The sequence below is a fragment of the Armigeres subalbatus genome, chromosome 1 (assembly GCF_024139115.2).
Source record: "Armigeres subalbatus isolate Guangzhou_Male chromosome 1, GZ_Asu_2, whole genome shotgun sequence".
Classification (NCBI taxonomy): domain Eukaryota; kingdom Metazoa; phylum Arthropoda; class Insecta; order Diptera; family Culicidae; genus Armigeres; species Armigeres subalbatus.
The window spans coordinates 85436550-85455197 of record NC_085139.1 but is presented as its reverse complement, the minus strand read 5'-3'; the positions used below and the strand labels follow the sequence as shown (position 1 = coordinate 85455197).

Here is an 18648-nt window from a genome sequence, read left to right as displayed (position 1 = left end):
CTCAGCAAATTGTTGAACTGTTACCGAGAATCGCACTGCCGTGCCCCAGCAAACATGTTTTCTGCCGAGATTTCTGTCAAAATTGCTGATAATCAGCAAATAATTTGCCGAAAATCAGCTAACAAACGCTATTTTCGACGGAATATCAGTTATTTATTTTGCTGGCGCACGGCTGTGCGGATTTTTGCCGAGCTGCAGAAATAAAAACTGAGTGTGTGCATTTGATATTCGTAGAACATGGTTGAGTTACTATTTCTGGTAGTTATCGTTTACAAAATATGAAAGCTAATATTATATAATTGCATGGTCTCGATCCGTGTAAAATTCTCCACTTAGCGGTGATGATGCCTTTCTCGTGCCTTTGTGAGAGTTAAAAAGCATACAAGAAAGGTCCAAAATATAACTGATAGATGGATAGGTCCTTATTTTTGAATCCGTTTATTCCCATTTTAAAATTTCATGTCGAACGCAATTTGTTTTGAGTACAACAGAAGAGTGATTTTTCTGTACATTATTATTATGGCCATAACTTTCAAGCTCATAGTCCGACGTATGGCGTATTTTCAAAGGGAAATAATGGGAATGATGAATACCACCCTTTTCAAGCCAATCGGATAGCACTGAGTTATTTTACGAAAAATTATGCTAAATTGAATTTCGACAATTTTTTTCCTCTCTCAACCTATAGGTATATCTAACCCCTGCAAAATCTTAAAATCTAATTTTCTTAAATTTTCACCAATAGAATATTTTGATCGCATGCTTTCCTGAAAGGGGATGATTAGTACTAGAACCCTGTGAAAACAGATCGGAGGTTCATCTTAGTTTCATAATATTGTCATTCCTGGTATGCGTGCGCCAGCTTTGAATCACCTCATTCTCGTTTGTACAATGTCGCCCGTTTATGTCCTTACACATGTTGTGGTTGTGGCACGTTGCCGTTATCTGAATGGTTACGCGCAACATCGATCTCCCTGTCGGTACTTTTTCTTCCGGAAAATCGAATTTTATCTGTTCCAGGCCCGTTTATGTCGTGTCTCGTTCCATCCCAAGTAACATTCAAACTGCTCTTTGGCATTCGATGTAATTTATTGTGGTTTTATTGCGACAATAAGCATGCTATTCGGCCTAAAAAAGGTATTTAACTCGCATAAATTATGTCGCATCATCTTGTAGTTTTCAAAACCCTTTGAAGCAGGTTATAAATTCCAAAAAATATAAAGTTTCAAATATGAATTTATTAGGGCTTTCCATGCCTTGATTAAACTTATTTGGGCAATAACATTAAAACTCTTTGATGTTTGTTTTTTTGTCATGACGAAATACTTCTTTAAGTTGTTTTGTTACTTTAAAAGTTACTTTCGGCAATACTTGAGACGAATTTGCATTTGTGATTGCTACAGTCTTAGAAAATACAAACGCATTTCTGAAAGAAAAAAAAAACAAAAACAACGGAAAAGTGACGACGAGTAGTAAGACCCTAAACATTCATTATTGCAAAAGAAATAGCTTTGAGATATTACCAAACTGTTTGCTTACTCTCAATATACATGCTGACAAGTTTTCAGCTGTGACAATCACCTTGACATCGAAATTTTGCTTTTCGAAATCGCGAGGCGAAAAATTTGAAAGAACCAAAGATAGAGGAAATAACACGGTGCGTAGACCCGCTCCATTCATGTTTCACTTCTTCGTAAACGGTGGCACGGAAATGCGCATATTTGCTTCCGGCTGATAAAGTGCCGTCACAACTTAGTTGTAGTACATACTTTATTCTTTACTTACGTGTAATTAACGATCAAATCGAAGTCTTTATCCATAATTTCCTTCCATGCCACTTTGTTTTTTTTAGAAACTTGAACTGTCAAATTTACTCTAGTTCTGGTCATCATATATGTTGAAAAATGACCAATCAGCATTTGTAACACCCAGGCGAGGCTTCGTAAATGCTACATCTAAACATTATGATTTTATGGTTGATTTCATTAAGGCAAACCAATTTGAACAAATAAATCTCGAAAAATTTACTCGGATGCCATCGCCATATTTTTTTCACAACACATGGGTAGAGAATTTCAAGCAAAATATCTATAAATACTGCATTATATTTATGATTTTTCACGATATATTATAAACGAATCACCTACAAACAATAAAATAAACAAATAATAAAAAAAATGCAGTAATGTGCAAATTTAACATAAATTTGTTTTTCGAAAAATAATTGTTAGAACGGGGTTTACTGAGAGCGCATCAGTTATATCGGGGTTTCGCACCATATGACACAGTAAATCTCATTTGGCAGCTGAAATTGATGCACCATAGACTAATTCTGCTTTCATTATGTTTATCAATAATTTAGAATATTTTATTTCAATATTTGATTATGGAGTTTTTGGTTTCAGATACAATAAACTTTATTTTATTTTGTTAAGACTGGACGAAATTTATTATTTCATGCGAATGTTTGCATAAAGCTAGATCTAGAAAACTCCGCAGGCATCAAGATCAAGTGGCTTAGAAAAGGTTTTAAATAAGATCAGCTTTCTTTTATAATAGTGAACAAATGGATTTCAAAAGGTTTTTGGTGCCGAGTTCGTATTCAGGTTTTGTCACATTTTGGTCTTGAAATACGTCTTGCATTTACCCTTCAAAACCATTTCAAGAGTGGGCCAACTAGGCAGATACTACTCTTCAAGAGGTTTTGGTGTAAGCGATGAAGGTGCAAATGCCTTGACTAGGTTTTTATTGTTGTAGGATATAAATACTCTTGTAGTAAATCATAAAACTCAGAATGTTACTTGGGGCATCTTGTGCGGTTCTGCAGCAATCCTGCCCATGCTGCATTTTTCTCCTCCACTAACTGCTCACATTCTCTATCATGCCTTCTTCTAGGCAAACGCCTCCTTTTGGTGAAAGGGTCACATCTACCATTGCCCTAATCCGAGCAAGCGCATATATTTGAAGAAGAGATCAAACCACCATTGATTTATTTTGGGCAAGTGTCTACTTTTACACATTTGGCAAACGCTTTCTTGTAAAGAAGAGACCACATCCTTCTTCTTCTTCTCCATATTGGCATTACACCACCTCCCTCCCCCCTCTGGGACATTGCCGCCACGCAGTGTTCATTTAGCACTTCCACAGTTATTAACTGCGAGGTTTCAAAGCTAAGGTACCATTTTTGCATTCATATATGATGAGGCTAACACGATGATACTTTTATGCCCAGGGAAGTCGAGACAATTTTCAATCCGAAAATTGCCTAGACCGGCACTGGAAATCGAACCCAGCCACCCTCAGCATGGTCTTGCTTTGTAGTCGCGCATCTTACCGCACGGCTAAGGAGGACCTCTGCAAACACCTGGTTCCAAAAATGAATCACTATTCCCGTAGCTTGATGTCGAGCAAATAACAACTTTTAGTGGAGGGATCAAGTCTAACATTGCTCCAATCTGGGAAATCACCTAATTTTTTTTCAAGAGGCCCGGAAGCCTCCTTTCAAGAGGCCCGGAAGCCTCCTTTCAAGAGGCCCGGAAGCCTCCTTTCAAGAGGCCCGGAAGCCTCCTTTCAAGAGGCCCGGAAGCCTCCTTTCAAGAGGCCCGGAAGCCTCCTTTCAAGAGGCCCGGAAGCCTCCTTTCAAGAGGCCCGGAAGCCTCCTTTCAAGAGGCCCGGAAGCCTCCTTTCAAGAGGCCCGGAAGCCTCCTTTCAAGAGGCCCGGAAGCCTCCTTTCAAGAGGCCCGGAAGCCTCCTTTCAAGAGGCCCGGAAGCCTCCTTTCAAGAGGCCAGGAAGCCTCCTTTCAAGAGGCCCGGAAGCCTCCTTTCAAGAGGCCCGGAAGCCTCCTTTCAAGAGGCCCGGAAGCCTCCTTTCAAGAGGTCCGGAAGCCTCCTTTCAAGAGGCCCGGAAGCCTCCTTTTAAGAGGCCAAGAAACCTCCTATAAGGTGCCCTGAAACCTTCTTTCAAGACGCCCGGAAGCCTCCTGTCAAGAGGCCCGGAAGCCTCCTTTCAAGAGGCCCGGAAGCCTCCTTTCAAGAGGCCCGGAAGCCTCCTTTCAAGAGGCCCGGAAGCCTCCTTTCAAGAGGCCCGGAAGCCTCCTTTCAAGAGGCCCGGAAGCCTCCTTTCAAGAGGCCCGGAAGCCTCCTTTCAAGAGGCCCGGAAGCCTCCTTTCAAGAGGCCCGGAAGCCTCCTTTCAAGAGGCCCGGAAGCCTCCTTTCAAGAGGCCCGGAAGCCTCCTTTCAAGAGGCCCGGAAGCCTCCTTTCAAGAGGCCCGGAAGCCTCCTTTCAAGAGGCCCGGAAGCCTCCTTTCAAGAGGCCCGGAAGCCTCCTTTCAAGAGGCCCGGAAGCCTCCTTTCAAGAGGCCCGGAAGCCTCCTTTCAAGAGGCCCGGAAGCCTCCTTTCAAGAGACCTGGAAGTCTCCTTTCAAGAGGCCCGGAAGCCTCCCTTCAAGAGGCCCGGAAGCCTCCTTTCAAGAGGCCCGGAAGCCTCCTTTCAAGAGGCCCGGAAGCCTCCTTTCAAGAGGCCCGGAAGCCTCCTTTTAAGAGGCCCGGAAGCCTCCTTTCAAGAGGCCCGGAAGCCTCCTTTCAAGAGGCCCGGAAGCCTCCTTTCAAGAGGCCCGGAAGCCTCATTTCAAGAGGCCAGGAAGCTTCATTTCAAGAGGCCCTGGAAGCCTCCATTCAAGTGGCTCGGAATTCATCTTTCTAGAGGCATGGAAGCCAACGTTTAAGAGGCTCAGAGGCATCCTTTTAAAATGCATAGAAGCCTCGTTTTAGGTGGCTCGAAAGCCGCTTTCCAAGAGGCTCGAAAGTTTCTCTCCAAGAGTTCGATATAATGAAAATTCAATCCAACTTTATGGAGAGTCATAAGAGAACAGCTCCTGGAATTCGTCTCATGGCTCGGATACTCATCCCATCAAAATCAAAGAAATGGAAAACAATTTGATTTGTTTCTTATTTTCGTATTTTTTATTTCGGCAGTGAGCACGCATGTTGACAAAAAGAAGCAACAAAATTGCTCCTGTATTTCTTTGATTCGCGATTAGATGAATATATCTTCAGTGAGATGTAGATCGGAACAGTTATCCTATATCCTGTTAATTTTCAGTTCCATTTTTCATATATCTTATGAGTTACACTAATTTTTATTGGCAGGGGTACCCCAATTGATGCAAAAGTGCGAACGGGTTCCTCTCAAAAAAAAGGCTGAGAACCGCTGCTTTATGCCAATTGACACTCACTTTTCGCGCTGTTCACAATTATGCCAAAAGGCCGTTATACTAAAAGACCCTATGTCAAATGCTAGGGGAGACCAGGTTTGGCCATTTCACATCTTGAAATATGTAGAGATTTTACAAGTAAAGAGAAGTGTATTGATTTACACTCGAGAGCATTTACACGTGGGTGTGAACAAGTCCGAGCGGCTTTAGAAACATGATCGATAGGGTGAGAATATTGTGTGTTTTGCTGTTGTGTGTAAAAAAGGTCTATGTTTAGGGGCTCACAACAACTTATTAACATGTAAAATTTAGAGCACAGCCTAAATATATGCATTGGATTTGTATTGAGTTTGGATTGGATTTAGACTGGATTTTTGCCTTTCTCGTACAACTAAGTTGTACCGAAAGGCTATCATTTCACTCCAAAATCGAACTTTTGATAGAAGTCCCGGAGACCCATAGTGTTATATACCATTCGACTCAGCTCGATGAGCTGAACAAATGTCTGTCTGTCCGTGTGTGCGTGTGTGTGTATGTGTGTGCGTGTGTGTGTGCACAAAATGCCATAAAAACATTAGCCAAATTTTCACATAGAAACTCTTAACCGATTTTCTTGCAACAAGTTGCATCCGACAGAGACTAAAACGCTGTTGATCACTATTGAATTTCATAATAATTGCAAATTGCAAAAAATAGATAATATTAAAATAGTGATGAGACATAGTCACATAGAACAATAATGTGTTATGAAAAATGCCTTGCATCTATGAATATTTTATCCGTGGCTTCCCATTAAGAGTTTCATCGTACTATAAAGATGCTCGTGTTGCACGCATTTAGGCGTAAGTATGCTCTTCGTTCAGTTTCATAGTACTATGAAATTGTCCGAAAGTCAAAATTCGAACATAGGAAATTCGAGAAACTTTTGGCAGCGCCATCTGTCGTCTACTAGTGTAAATTTTCTATCATAACATTACACGGTGCAACTGTTTTGCCTTTCTTGTACATCATCGAGGTGTAAGCGTAAAGGCAACATTTATTACCTTTTTGCGCGAGAAAGGCGCCATCACCGCTAGGTGGATTAATCTGGGTTTTTTTTTATTAAGACAGAAACACCGCTTTCGACCGTACAGACTGAACACCTAGCATAAGACAATGGACAGTACATATAACACTCAGTGGACAAGTGGAGGGTTTTGCGTATTATGAAAAGTTTTCTTCTAACCGGGACGGGAAAGAACCCACATTCCATAGCATATGCGACTAGATGATTGACGTCGCTGACCGCACTTCCATGAAGCCCACGATTTAGATTGGATTTGGATTGGATTTAGATTGAATTTGGGATGGAATTGGATTTGGATTAGATTCAGATTTGAATTGGGTTTGGGTTGGTTTTGGTTTGGATTGAAATTAGATTTGAATTAGATTTGGATTGGATTTGGAATGGAATTGGATTGGACTTGGATTGGATTTGAACTGGGTTTGGAATAGATTGGGATTAGATTTGATTTGGATTGGTTTGGAATGGATTTGGATAGCATATGGATTTGGATTAGACTAAAATTGAATATGGTTTGAATTTGGAATGGATTAGGATTAAATTTGAGTTGAATTTAGGGTAGGATTTGAATTGGATTGGATTTGGATTCGTTTTGGATTAGACTTAAATTGAATTTGGATTGGGTTTGTACCGGACTTGGATTTAGATTGGATTTGTATTGGACTAAGATTGAATTGAGAATGGGTTTAGATTGGATTTGGGTTGAATTTGGATTGGATTGTAGTTGGACTACATTTTGGTTGGATTTGAGTTAGATGTAGATTGTATTGGACTTCATGGTATTTGCCCACATTTTTTTTCTTCTGTTCCTGAGTGTCTGCCTCTATTCGGCATTCAGATATTCACCTTCGGATAACAAAAGAAGGCCTTTGACTTCATAGAGTTTTTGGTTCTCTAGTCATCCATTCATTACTTAGATCCATTTAAAAATGCTGACATAGATTTGTTGGACAAAATAGAGTTAAAAGTATGAATCAAAACTAGACCCACCATTGATCTGTCCACGACCCTCCTGGGGTTGCAATCCGCAGTTTAGCAACACATGTACTAAAAACGCAATTGATGGGGTTATAAGCAGAGGATTGTAGGTGACATTTTAATCAAATTAAAGCCGACTTCAGTTAAAATGGGTATAGATCTTTTTGGCAAATTATACCTTTTTGCACTCATTTTTCTAAAAACTAAGTTTTGTCACTTACACCGCTTTGCGTTGGACGCCCTTAATTAGAAATCACATAACACGTTAATAATTTCGGGTTCGGGTACATATTCAAAGATGTTTATGAAATATTGAACAAAACCACTATCCTAGGATTTTTTTTTCTTCTTTGTTAAAGAGGCTTTCAACTATTGGCTGGTTCACCTCTGGATACTATCCTAGGAAAGAAAATCATTAGATTTTTGAAAATACACTAAGAACACATTTATCTTAGCCAATTGCTTCTGATGTTATATTTTATTTTTAGCTTTGGACGAGCGATGCCAACTGACCAACGAATGCTTCGTTGAGGACGGTGCGGACAATGTGGAATGCCGCAATTCGGCGTGCCAGTGCAAGTTCGAATACTCAGCGGACGTCGAGCGACAACGATGCGTTAAAACCACTAGCAAGAGTATTGAACTTTACTGAAAGCGAAACCTAAGCGAAATGGCTAAATGTTTGCTTCTGACGTTTTAGGCTCTTCCGATCGACCAAGTGCACTGAAGGTAATCACATTAATGTTGACGAGCGCAGCGATTCTGATTACGGGGTCGGCTTTACGAGATGCTTACTACCGGTAGACTACGTCCATCGGACATTGTGTACATCAATACAACCGAAGCTAATCAAAATATTGATGGCGCGGACAGTGATAAGAAAGAGCTGCTCAGTATTATGCTGTGCAAAGACATCGAGTAATTTTGCATACGGGGTAAAATCATCGGACGGTATCGACTTATGGAGAGCAATTCACAAATTACTCTACATAGTAGAGTGATCATATTCCGTGAGTTATAAGAAACCGCGCCTTAACATTTTGTTCTGCTTTACAAGATGCAAGGAAAAACGTAACTTATTTCTACTGGGTATCGCAAACATCGCCACAAATAAAAATAATGGTCAGAAATCATTTCATTCTTTTAGAAATTCTTAGAAAATATAGAAAAGCAGTAATAAGAATAAAACATTTTTTCGCGGGGAAGTTTTGGTCGACTAACACAATTTTATTTGTCGTCGCAATCTTCATAATTAAATAGAAATTTTTCAAATAGACTTATCTGATTTTGTAAAAAAAATCGAACTTCATTAAATCAGAGAGGTCAGTTTGGTTTTTCTATTGAGGTGTTGGCATCATTAATTGTGAATTTATAATATTGTGGCCATTTTGTAAACAATAATAAACAAAACAAATAGATAGAGTTCACTAGAGATTATAGCATACTAACTTCTAATCGTCATATCTTATTTGATCCAGATTATTGAAATATACATTATGATTGTTTAAACTCCTCCCATAACTGCATTGTAGATTACCTAAACAGTTCATGTATAGATGACGAAAATTTAGAATGAAGAAATACCGTTCGAACGACATATCAATATTCAAAGTGGTAGTGAACCAATATTAGAACTACGTTAGAAGCTTTCTTATTGTTAATCTTTTTTCGTCCCCCTCCTAGTTAGCTGTAGATGGTTAATACACAATGAACTAATGTAAGTAAGGATTCATCGAAAAGTTCTAATCAAAGATTTAATCTGTATAATGATATTATTAATAAGTGAGAGCAAAAGCGATATTGTAGAAACATTTATAAATAAGAAGCAATAATGAGTTGTTAATACAAACGAATAAATTTATACGGCTGTTACTTACGAGAAGTTATTTCACTTGAATAAAGTCCCATTATTAGCACATCGTTGATTCCTTTTGCCTTATCGCCCTGTTGATTGGGAATAGCGAAGCTTTCGTCGGGGAAGACACACGGATGTGAAAGTGTTCTTCACTAGTCCAGTCGTAATTTGAGTAAGAAACGGACCGGGTCATTTTGCTGAAACTAAACATTGAAAAATGGAACAACGTTTTATTAGAAGTGCATTATTTACTGTCGTGTTCGTGATGCTGTTTGGTACTGGCTCGCCTCTTCTGGTTACCATCAGCGGTAAAGGAAAGTCGAATGCGAAACTACCGTTCCAAACAGGTTGGTTTTGAATACTTGAGAAAAACATTGAATAGTGTGAATTTATTTTTTATATAGGATTTTAGTGAGTAAAGCGGAGCACAGAAGAGCAGTGCTTATTTCTGATTGTTTTTGTGTGATAGAAAATCTTATGCTGATGAAGTCTGTGTGATCATGATCACTCTGAGAAATATACATAGATAATGTGCATCACATAACACACTCGGAGATGCTCAGCTCTGAGCTTTTGAATATTGTTTATGATGTTATTTTCCAATCAGATATTTTTGGCGTCTGCAGCGCACTTTGTCGTTGAGTTGCGGTGAGAAAAAAGCAAAATAACAGTTGATACGCTGTTTCGCACATGTACTAATTTTAAAACTATGACGGTGATTTAGCAGCAGTATTTCCTGAGTGCTATAAAAAAGTGGGAACGACCTTGATAAAATCCAGTTGGAATGTCTATTATCATGTATGGAAGTTCAAAAGCCAAAAATTTTCTGATATACTGCACAGTCATTAAAGAAACTTTTTAAAATACTAAAGTAGAATTTTTAATAATGTGTCCTGTGGAAAAGTAGATCCCATTTTTTAAATATTTGTATTTCCGTTTTACCTTGCTCGTATTCTCGTATGGTAAGTATACGTAAAGGCTATTTGATCGCCCAAAAAAATAACTTTTTATAGAAGGCCCGGAGACCCACAGTGTTATATACCGATCGACGAATTGAGGTGTGTGTGTGTGTGTTTTTTTTTCTTCCTAAGCAATGGAGGGAGAATCTGCTCAACAGACTTCCTGGCTATAGCTATCTCTGGGATTTGGTAACCGACAAGATAGCGTCTACGGTCGACTTACCCTTTCGGAAGCCAAACTGGTTACTCGATAGACCATCCGCATCCTCCGTGCGTATCAACAACCTGTTCAGGATGATCTTCTCGAGCACCTTCTCCAAGCTCTGCCTTTTCATGCTTCAGGAAGACTCCCTCGTCCAGGAATCTCTGCACGACAGAGCTGAACATCTCGGGAGCCTCAGCAATTGGCGCTTTGATGGCCAGGTTCGGAAAACATCCGGCCCTGGCGCCTTACCTACACTAAAGGACTGTGCAATTTCCGCAAGTTCCACACGGTTACTCTTCCCTCGTCGGCCACCCTGGCCCCTGGCAGCTCCACAAAGTGAGGCCAGGGAGTTGGGTCATGACGTGGGAAGAGCCCCGCGATGATCCTCTGTAGCATCTCTGGAGACCGCTCTATGTGGGCCATCGCCCCACGTGTCTTGGCCATTACGACTCTATAGGCGTCACCGCATGGATTCGCGTTGGCACTTTGACACACGCCTTCGAAGCAGGCTTTTTTGCTTGATCTAATCTCAGTCTTCAGAGCGGCTCTAGCACCCACCCGTCGTTCAACACGCTTCTTTTCTGTGCGTGCTCGTTGCATTCGCCTCCGTGCCCGTAAGCAGGTGCGGCACAGGTTCGCAATTGCTGGAGTCCACCAGTAAGCCGGTGGACTTTCCTAGACATGGTGCCATCGCATGCACGCGAGAGTACCAGCTGCTCGCCGCTCAAACGACCGAACCCGTTGACTTTGGCAATGACGAAGCCCTCGGTGTCGAAGATACCAACTCTTGGACTGGGTATTTCCCCGTTGTCCATATCGCCGCCATTTTAGACCCATCGGTGACCCAATTATCGTTCCTGGCGGGTACCCGGTAAGGATCCGCTATGATGGCGATATCCGTCCCCCATTCAGCAACTGTCCCTCACATTGACCTTCTCGCCTAGGACTTCTTCCGTCAACTTCTTGTAGGCGGCGCCCTTTGGCGAGACGCCCCGCTTCAGCTCGAGGATCATCTCGCACGTCCGGGTACGTATTATTCCACGTACGTCGGCGTCGAGTGACGTGACGTCACTCCTTATCGCCTTCAAGGCGTCCGAGTACTTAGCCTCATCCGTCTTGATGACTAGGGCATCGCCCCTGGAGCGATTGGCGCCTATCCTAGACTTCTTGCTACCCTCATTCGCCTGGGCCTTCTTTCCGGCCCTTGACGTCTTCGGTTTCCTCTTGTTCTTGACCAGGGTCCAGGAGGCGTCATCCCCCTCTATTTCCCTGGTCTGGGGCGGCTGAGAGCTCTCAGCCTGCCGTAACCCCTTACCACCGTATTTCTTCGATGGACGAACCTTTCCAGGTTCTCCCTCTCCCAGTCTTGGTGGTACCTGGCCGGGGCTCAGCTTCCCAGCCCCACTACCCTTGTTTTTGTTGTCATCGGAAGACCCGTGGAAGCGTGAGATTGGAACTTGTGAGGACCAGAGCTGTGTAGGTTGCTACTATTTTTTATAACGCACGAGAAAGGCACCATCACCGCTAGGTTAGGGTTTTAGGGTTTTTTTTATTATTAATTATAATTATTTAACAATTAATCTTTTTGCATTTTTAAAACATGAGAAGAAACCAATAATCTATGATAAATTCCTTTAAAAAAAGGCTCCAATGGCAATTGAGCGAGAGCAGCAAAATAAAATTGTCATAAAAAATTAGAAATTTCCCATAAACAATTAGGAAATCGCCAATAAAGAAATCATGATATGAGCAATAAATAAATATAAAATTTCCACACAACATTTCCATAAACAATTAAGAAAAATCCACAAAACAAAAATAAATAAGCACTTTCAAAAGCAAAAATAGCAATTATAAAAGAAGAATTTACCATACACAAATCAAAATGCTTCACGAAAAAATACAAAATTTCCATAAATAAATCAATATTAGCAATAAAATATTACAAAATTTTCCACAAAATAAATATTTTCTGAAAATTAAAAAAAAAATCCGCGAAATAATCTACACTTTCAGTTCAGCTCGGCATTTTTTGATTCTTTTGCCGAGATTCGCACAGCCGAGCGGTCGGTTCTTGACTTTCTGCTGATATCTCAGCTGAAAAAGTAAGACGAGCTCGGTGGTCTAGTGGCTACTGCTTCTGCCTTATAAGCAGGAGGTCGTGGGTTCAATTCCAGGCTCGTCCCTTTCCTTCTTTGTATTTCTATCTTAGTTCTTTCTGTCTTTCACGTTCTATCAAAACGATTCCTACTGTTAATAACCTCCCACACAATCCCAAAAAACCTCCCGTGGCACCTATGAGAGGTCGTAGAGTTCTCTGCATCTTTCTTAAGTAGGTGTCCAACTAACCATCCTTCCCCTTCCTCAGCATTCGCAAGGACGTGGCCAGGACAGATCTCGACTATTGGAGAGTACATTGCTTCCATCTAAGAGATAGTGATTAGTCTCAAATCAATATCTGTGGTAACGGATTAAAGTGATGCTACTCTCATACAATAATCTTGGCTTGTACCACCTACGAAATTGTGCGAATTGCTCAATGCTAATGCTAATGCTAATATCTCAGCTGAAAAAGTAGTTTGTTTACTGCGGCACTCAAAGAAGCCGCCGTGATCATATGATTATGATATATATGATCATGTATCGTATTCAGCTGATATTTCAGCAAAAGAACTGAAACCGAGAATCGCACAGCCGAGATCAATAAAAATATTTAAGCGTGTATAAAGAGCAATAAAAAATAAGAAAATTTTCATTAAAAAATACAAGAAAGCAATAAAGCTGATGAAATTTTACATGAACTTTAATTGCTTTTTAAGAAAGTGTCATCTATGGAACAAAAAACCGAGTTTGATTTTTTTTTTATATTTCTTTATGAAAATTTTCTTATTTTTCTATTGCTCTTTATTGAAATTCTTTAATTTTTTATGGAAAAATATATTTATATTGTGGAAAATTTTGTAATTTTTTATTGCTAATATTGATTTATTTATGGACATTTTGCATTTTTTTCGTGGAACACTTTGATTTTTTATGGAAAATTGTTCTTTTATAATTGCAATTTGGAAGTGGAATCCTTAAGTGAAGGTTATTCACTAAGCAAGTTAAACTAGCCAATGCGAACCGATCTTGTAAAGCATGGTGAGTGGTAACTGCAACCTTTGTTGGTGATGTTCCACTGCTAGCAGTAGTGGTCCACGGGCAAACCATCAAAGCGCTGGTCGAAAGTAGGGGCCATCGGCCTACAACGGTGTGAAAAGCTAAAGGAACTTGATGTCTTGGTTGCTAGAGGTGGGGAAGGGCCGTTTGCCCGAATGCCGATAGGCCGAAAGTTGTTCTGCCGAATATACCATTTGGCCGAACAGACCATTAGGTCGAAAGTCATTGGCCAAAAGTGAAGGGAGAAGTTTCACTTCTCACTCATCTTTTCACACTTCTCACTGTAAAAAGTGGGAAGCGCAAAGTGGGTATTGGGCCGTCTCACTACCCACTTCGCATTAATCACTTTTCACAGTGAGAAGTGAGAAATAAAGAATGAGAAGTAATACGTCTAACTTCCCACTCTTCATGTCTCACTACTCACTGTAAAAATGAGAATCGCGAAGTGGGTAGAGAAGAGAAAAATGAAGTGAGAAGAGAAAACTTAAGAGTGAGAAGTGAGACATCTCACTAATTACTTCTTATTTCTCCCTGCTCACTGTAAAGTCTTGGAAGCGTAAAGTGAGGAGTGAGACGTCTCACTATTCACTTCACGCTTCACACTTTTTACAGTGAGAAGAGAAAAATAAGAAGTGATTAGTGAGACGTCTCACTACTCACTCCTCATTTCTCACTTTTCACTGTGAAAAGTGAGAAGTGCGAGGTGAGTAGTGAGACGTCTATGACGTAAAAAATGAGGAATGAGAATTGAGACATTTCTTTTCCCCCTGCAAATTTCTCATTTTTCAAATGATCTATTCGGTCAAATGTCCTATTCGGCCAAATGTCTTATTCGGCCAAACGACCCTTTCGACCAAACGACTCTTTCAGCAAAATGACCCTTTCGGCCTAAAGACCCTTTTTGTCAAACGACCCTAGCCAAATGATGCTTTCGGAAAAATGACCCTTTCGTCCAAATGACCCTTTCGGCCCAATGACCCTTTCGGCCAGATTGGTTTCAGCCTAATGGTTTGTTCGGCCTAGTGGTAGTCGTCCAAATGGCTTTCGGCCGAATGGGTTTCGACCAAACGACCCGCTAGAGGTGAGTGCAGTTCTAAATCTTTTGGTATGCGAATTTTGACATATTTCCTCAAAAAACAGAAAAACAACGAGAAATATGTTCACGTTATAAAAAGCGCGGCATTCAAGCCAGGCACTACAGCTCGTATATTCTAGTGGCTGCGAGTCGATGAAATGGCCACAAATAATACGTCACCTTTATTGACAATTGGTGGAGTACGTAATTCATTCGAAGAACGAGGTTATTCAAATGCGTTAAGATTGTGAAACGTAATTGAGCATAAGCATTAAGACCGTACAATTCGTAGTTGCTCTTTCGTTATTGATTAGAACTTGTGAAATTGTACAGAGAACCAAATGAATGGGGCTTGGGATTAGGGTTATTTTAATTACCGGTCGCACAATGCACACATTTTTTTGGATGACCGCGCGATCGTTCTGCATCTTCTGTATACTTCTCGAAAACCGCAAGGCGCCTGGTTTATATCGCGTCTTTTCTGGTAAACAAGAGAGGAAACCTTATGTGTTAAAACTGGATGAGAAGAGTTGGGAAGAAATTCTTGATACTACCCATAGCGAAGCTTGAGCTGATAATCGGCTGATAATCGTCAGAGTGCCAGCGAGGGACTCTAAAACCATGCCACATCGGGTCAGCATCGAGAAGGCAGCCCCTTCAATGCGTTGTAGGTATCGCAACCCTGGTAAGGTAGCCTACCGCAGATTCTACACTACAGATTCTACAGTTTCCAAGAAAGGCAAAAGTAGAGCAAACGGATTGATTCAACGGCAACAGACCCGGAAACTAATGAAGGATAACGATTGGAAAGTCGGAACTTGGAACGTGAGAACTTTGAATGAACCCGCACGTGGCTCCTGGGTCGTGAGCTGCAAAAGGTTTGCGTGAGTGTGGCAGCAATCCAGGAAATACGGTGGCTCAGAACTGGAGAACGTGAATTCCGGGCGGTGGGTCCCTTAGCGAACACTTCATTCAAGTTCCACATCTACTATGATGGCGATGACAGAGCAAAACGTGGAGTTGGCTTCATGGTGATTGTGAAGCAGATGAAGCGTGTTATTCGGTAGAAGCCGATGAGCGACCGCATTTCCGTGTTGAGAATGAAGGGCAAATTCTTCAACTATAGCCTGATCAGCATCTATGCCCCAACGAACGATAAGCCTGATGACGTAAAGGGTGAGTACTATGATAGCCTTGATAAGGCCTACGGAGAGTGCCTAACACACGATGTAAAGATTGTCATCGGGGATGCAAATGCGCAGATCGGAAGAGAAAGTTTCTTTCGCCCTGACATTCCGGTACCAACGATTATGGTCTGTGACTTGTGACCTTTGCTGCTGCTTACCACATTATCGCAGAGCTCTGGCGTGGCGGACATTTTTTCTCGCGCGACTCGTGGGACCAAAATGTCGATCGAACCAACAAAAAAACAAATTTGAGTGGACATGGAGAAGCGTCTGATGAAAGGGTGGATCACTTCACCAGACGAAGACGTCTTAACAGGGCGCCACACCAATCGCCAGGGGCAGGCGATACAAAAGAGCGTGGCAGGTCGGAAGAGCCGCCCATCAAGATTAAGATGGACGGAGCTACCCTGACCAGGATCATCAAGGGTCACAAGAAGAGCGGATGATGCCAGAAAATGGAGATGATTACAGAAGTAACGGACGTAATCATGTCCATTCTGGACAACGGTGGGACGTACAGCAATGACCTTAAGAAGTCCGTGCTGACCCTCTGCAACATGGTTGTAAAGGCAAAGCAGGAGTGGAAGTCCTTGCTACAGGCAAGTAAGGAGGCGGAACGAAAGATCCGCCATCTTACCGAGGAGAAAGAGTTGGCAGTCAGTCGAAGAAAAGCAACTGGCAGTAAGCCAGATTGCAGAACTCCGCCGCCGCATGACTGTCACTGTAGTAACTCCAAAGCTAAGTAAGGTCAGTATGGCAACCGACCTGAAGGGAGCTAGCACCAAGCCGGTATTGCACAAGAGGAAGGCTATTAAGATCCGTCGGGAGTAGGTTGAGCAGGTTGCCGACCCTAAGAAACAACGGAAACTAGTTCCTTTTTCTACGAGGACTACCGATATTCGCCGGGCGGAAGGCCTGCCCTGCAGGGAAGTTGTGAACCCCAAAAAGGCGAAGATGGAGCGAAAAGCGGTAGAAGAGGCGAAGGCGCCATTGGCCAAGAGGGGGAGTGCCCGTAGAAAAAAGGGTACACCTTCCAATGGTCATGACAGGTCCTTCCGAAGGACAGAGGCGAAGCAATTATCGTCAAGGCTGATGGTAAGAGATATGCTGACGTTCTGAAGGTTTTGCGAGGCGACAAAAAGCTCACTGGCCTAGGGGACGATGTCAACTGCATTCGTAGAACGCAGAATGGCGAGATGATCCTCATCCTGAAGCGGGATGCTGCGCGGAAGAGTTCCGCGTATAAAAAGTTGGCAGAAAATGTGCTGGGTGATGCGGCTCAGGTGAGAGTCCTATGCCCAGAGGAGGTAATCCAATGCCAAGGCCTAGATGAAATTACCGAAGCCGGTGAGCTGGTAGCTGGACTGAGAGATCAGTGTGGCGTTGAAATCAAGGATACCGCTATTCGGTTGCGGAAAGGTTATGCTGGAACGCAGGTTGCCTCATTCCAGATATCTCTGGCAAACCCCAAAGAAGGTATAAGACCAAGCTGAAGGTTGGTTGGTTGGTCGGTAAGCTTGGTGTGCGCAAATCAACAACCTCAGGCCTGCTTCAAGTCAAGAGATCGAGATCTGATATTAAGAGTAAAGATAGAGAAACAAGAATCTTGAGTTTTTGTGTCCTATGCGAATTATTTTAAGCAAAGTTATGCCAATATCAATATCGATAAAATTTTGCCTATATAACCTATTTTTGATATATAATATTTACTGTATATGCTCGTTACAATCCGTTACAAAGTGTCTGCTACAATGTGGTACATTGCGTGTACATGCGGCTTTGCAGTACAGCTCTTTGTGCTCTTTCTGCTATTATTTGTGTTCCATATCAATACGAGACAGTTATGCTTGCAGTGGCAAAAAACCTTCTGTATATATTTTCAGAACTGCTATTAACATACAAATCAACTATTGCTTTGACAATTTACAGTACTACCTTGTGCCACGGATGCCGATTGTAACTCGCTGCAGAACACAACCTGCATCGATATAGAATCAAGTTCAACCAAAACATGCCGCTGTGAGGATATGGAATTCCCTAACTTGGGGCACTGTTGGTTATTAAATAAAGGTAATTATAGTTCGGTGGTCTATGTTGCCTGTAATAGCATAGCTGTCCATTATGAATAGGAAACCCAGCAAACATAGATAAAATATGCTGTTACAAGCAGTATGGATTTTATGCAATATCAATAACTAATAGTTGAACTGGTTGAATTTAGATCTCAACAGTCTATGTTCCGGTGCACAGGATTGCTATACCCATGGCAACGATCGCGATAGCGTTGACTGCATAGAATCAAAATGTAAATGTCAACTGGGCTACTTTGTCGATGAGGAGAGTTCGTCTTGTCAAGAGATCGAATATCCTGGTAAGTTTATATTTCCATCTAACCTGTAAGTAACTGTGGTTAACACATATTTTCTTTTAGGTGAATCTGGCTCACTAGAAATAGCGAATTTGTGCCTTCTGTTATTCACGTGTTGTCTGGCCGCGTTTTCTTTGTATAAATTGGTGTGCTTGATTAAATTCTCCAAGAAATTAACTCAGGGGAAACCTTTTGTTCTTTGAGTTTCGTACATCTAAGATTTTTTTTTAGAATGCAGCTAATTTAATGACTGATTATTTAAACTAATTGTTGAACGCATTTGACAATAAAAATTAACAACACAGTGTGAAAATGTCTTGTTTCAATTAATTATAATAAATAATTTAAACTTTAGTTTTTAGGGAAAGAAAGTATATATGATAACAAATTTTTGATCGCAGTGAGATGGTACAAATAAAAATGAATTAAATGCATTGCAAATGGTTGTAAATGATGTCATGGATCGAGGTAAATATAGTCTTCTTCTTCGAAAACTAAGATTAGATCGAAAACATACAACATGGTTGTAGAAGCCAAGATCATCGATTTGTTAGTCATCATGGTGAATATAAATACAATTTTGGTG

The 18648-nt window shown here is 41.3% G+C and overlaps 1 protein-coding gene across 4 annotated transcripts in view; it reads left to right on the top strand.

The window, feature by feature from the left end:
• The window catches only part of LOC134227742 (prion-like-(Q/N-rich) domain-bearing protein 25), a 118618-nt gene extending 100243 nt beyond the window's left edge, over nucleotides 1–18375 (top strand). For all 4 annotated transcript variants that reach the window (XM_062709435.1, XM_062709418.1, XM_062709410.1 and 1 more), the window contains exons 7-11: nucleotides 7743–7889; nucleotides 7955–9456; nucleotides 17624–17764; nucleotides 17916–18065; nucleotides 18126–18375. In XM_062709435.1, coding sequence (XP_062565419.1) covers nucleotides 7743–7889; nucleotides 7955–8058 — 251 coding nt within the window. In that variant the 3' untranslated portion in view covers nucleotides 8059–9456; nucleotides 17624–17764; nucleotides 17916–18065; nucleotides 18126–18375. The remainder of the gene's footprint in view (nucleotides 1–7742; nucleotides 7890–7954; nucleotides 9457–17623; nucleotides 17765–17915; nucleotides 18066–18125) is intronic.
• Nucleotides 18376–18648: the final 273 nt, after the last annotated feature.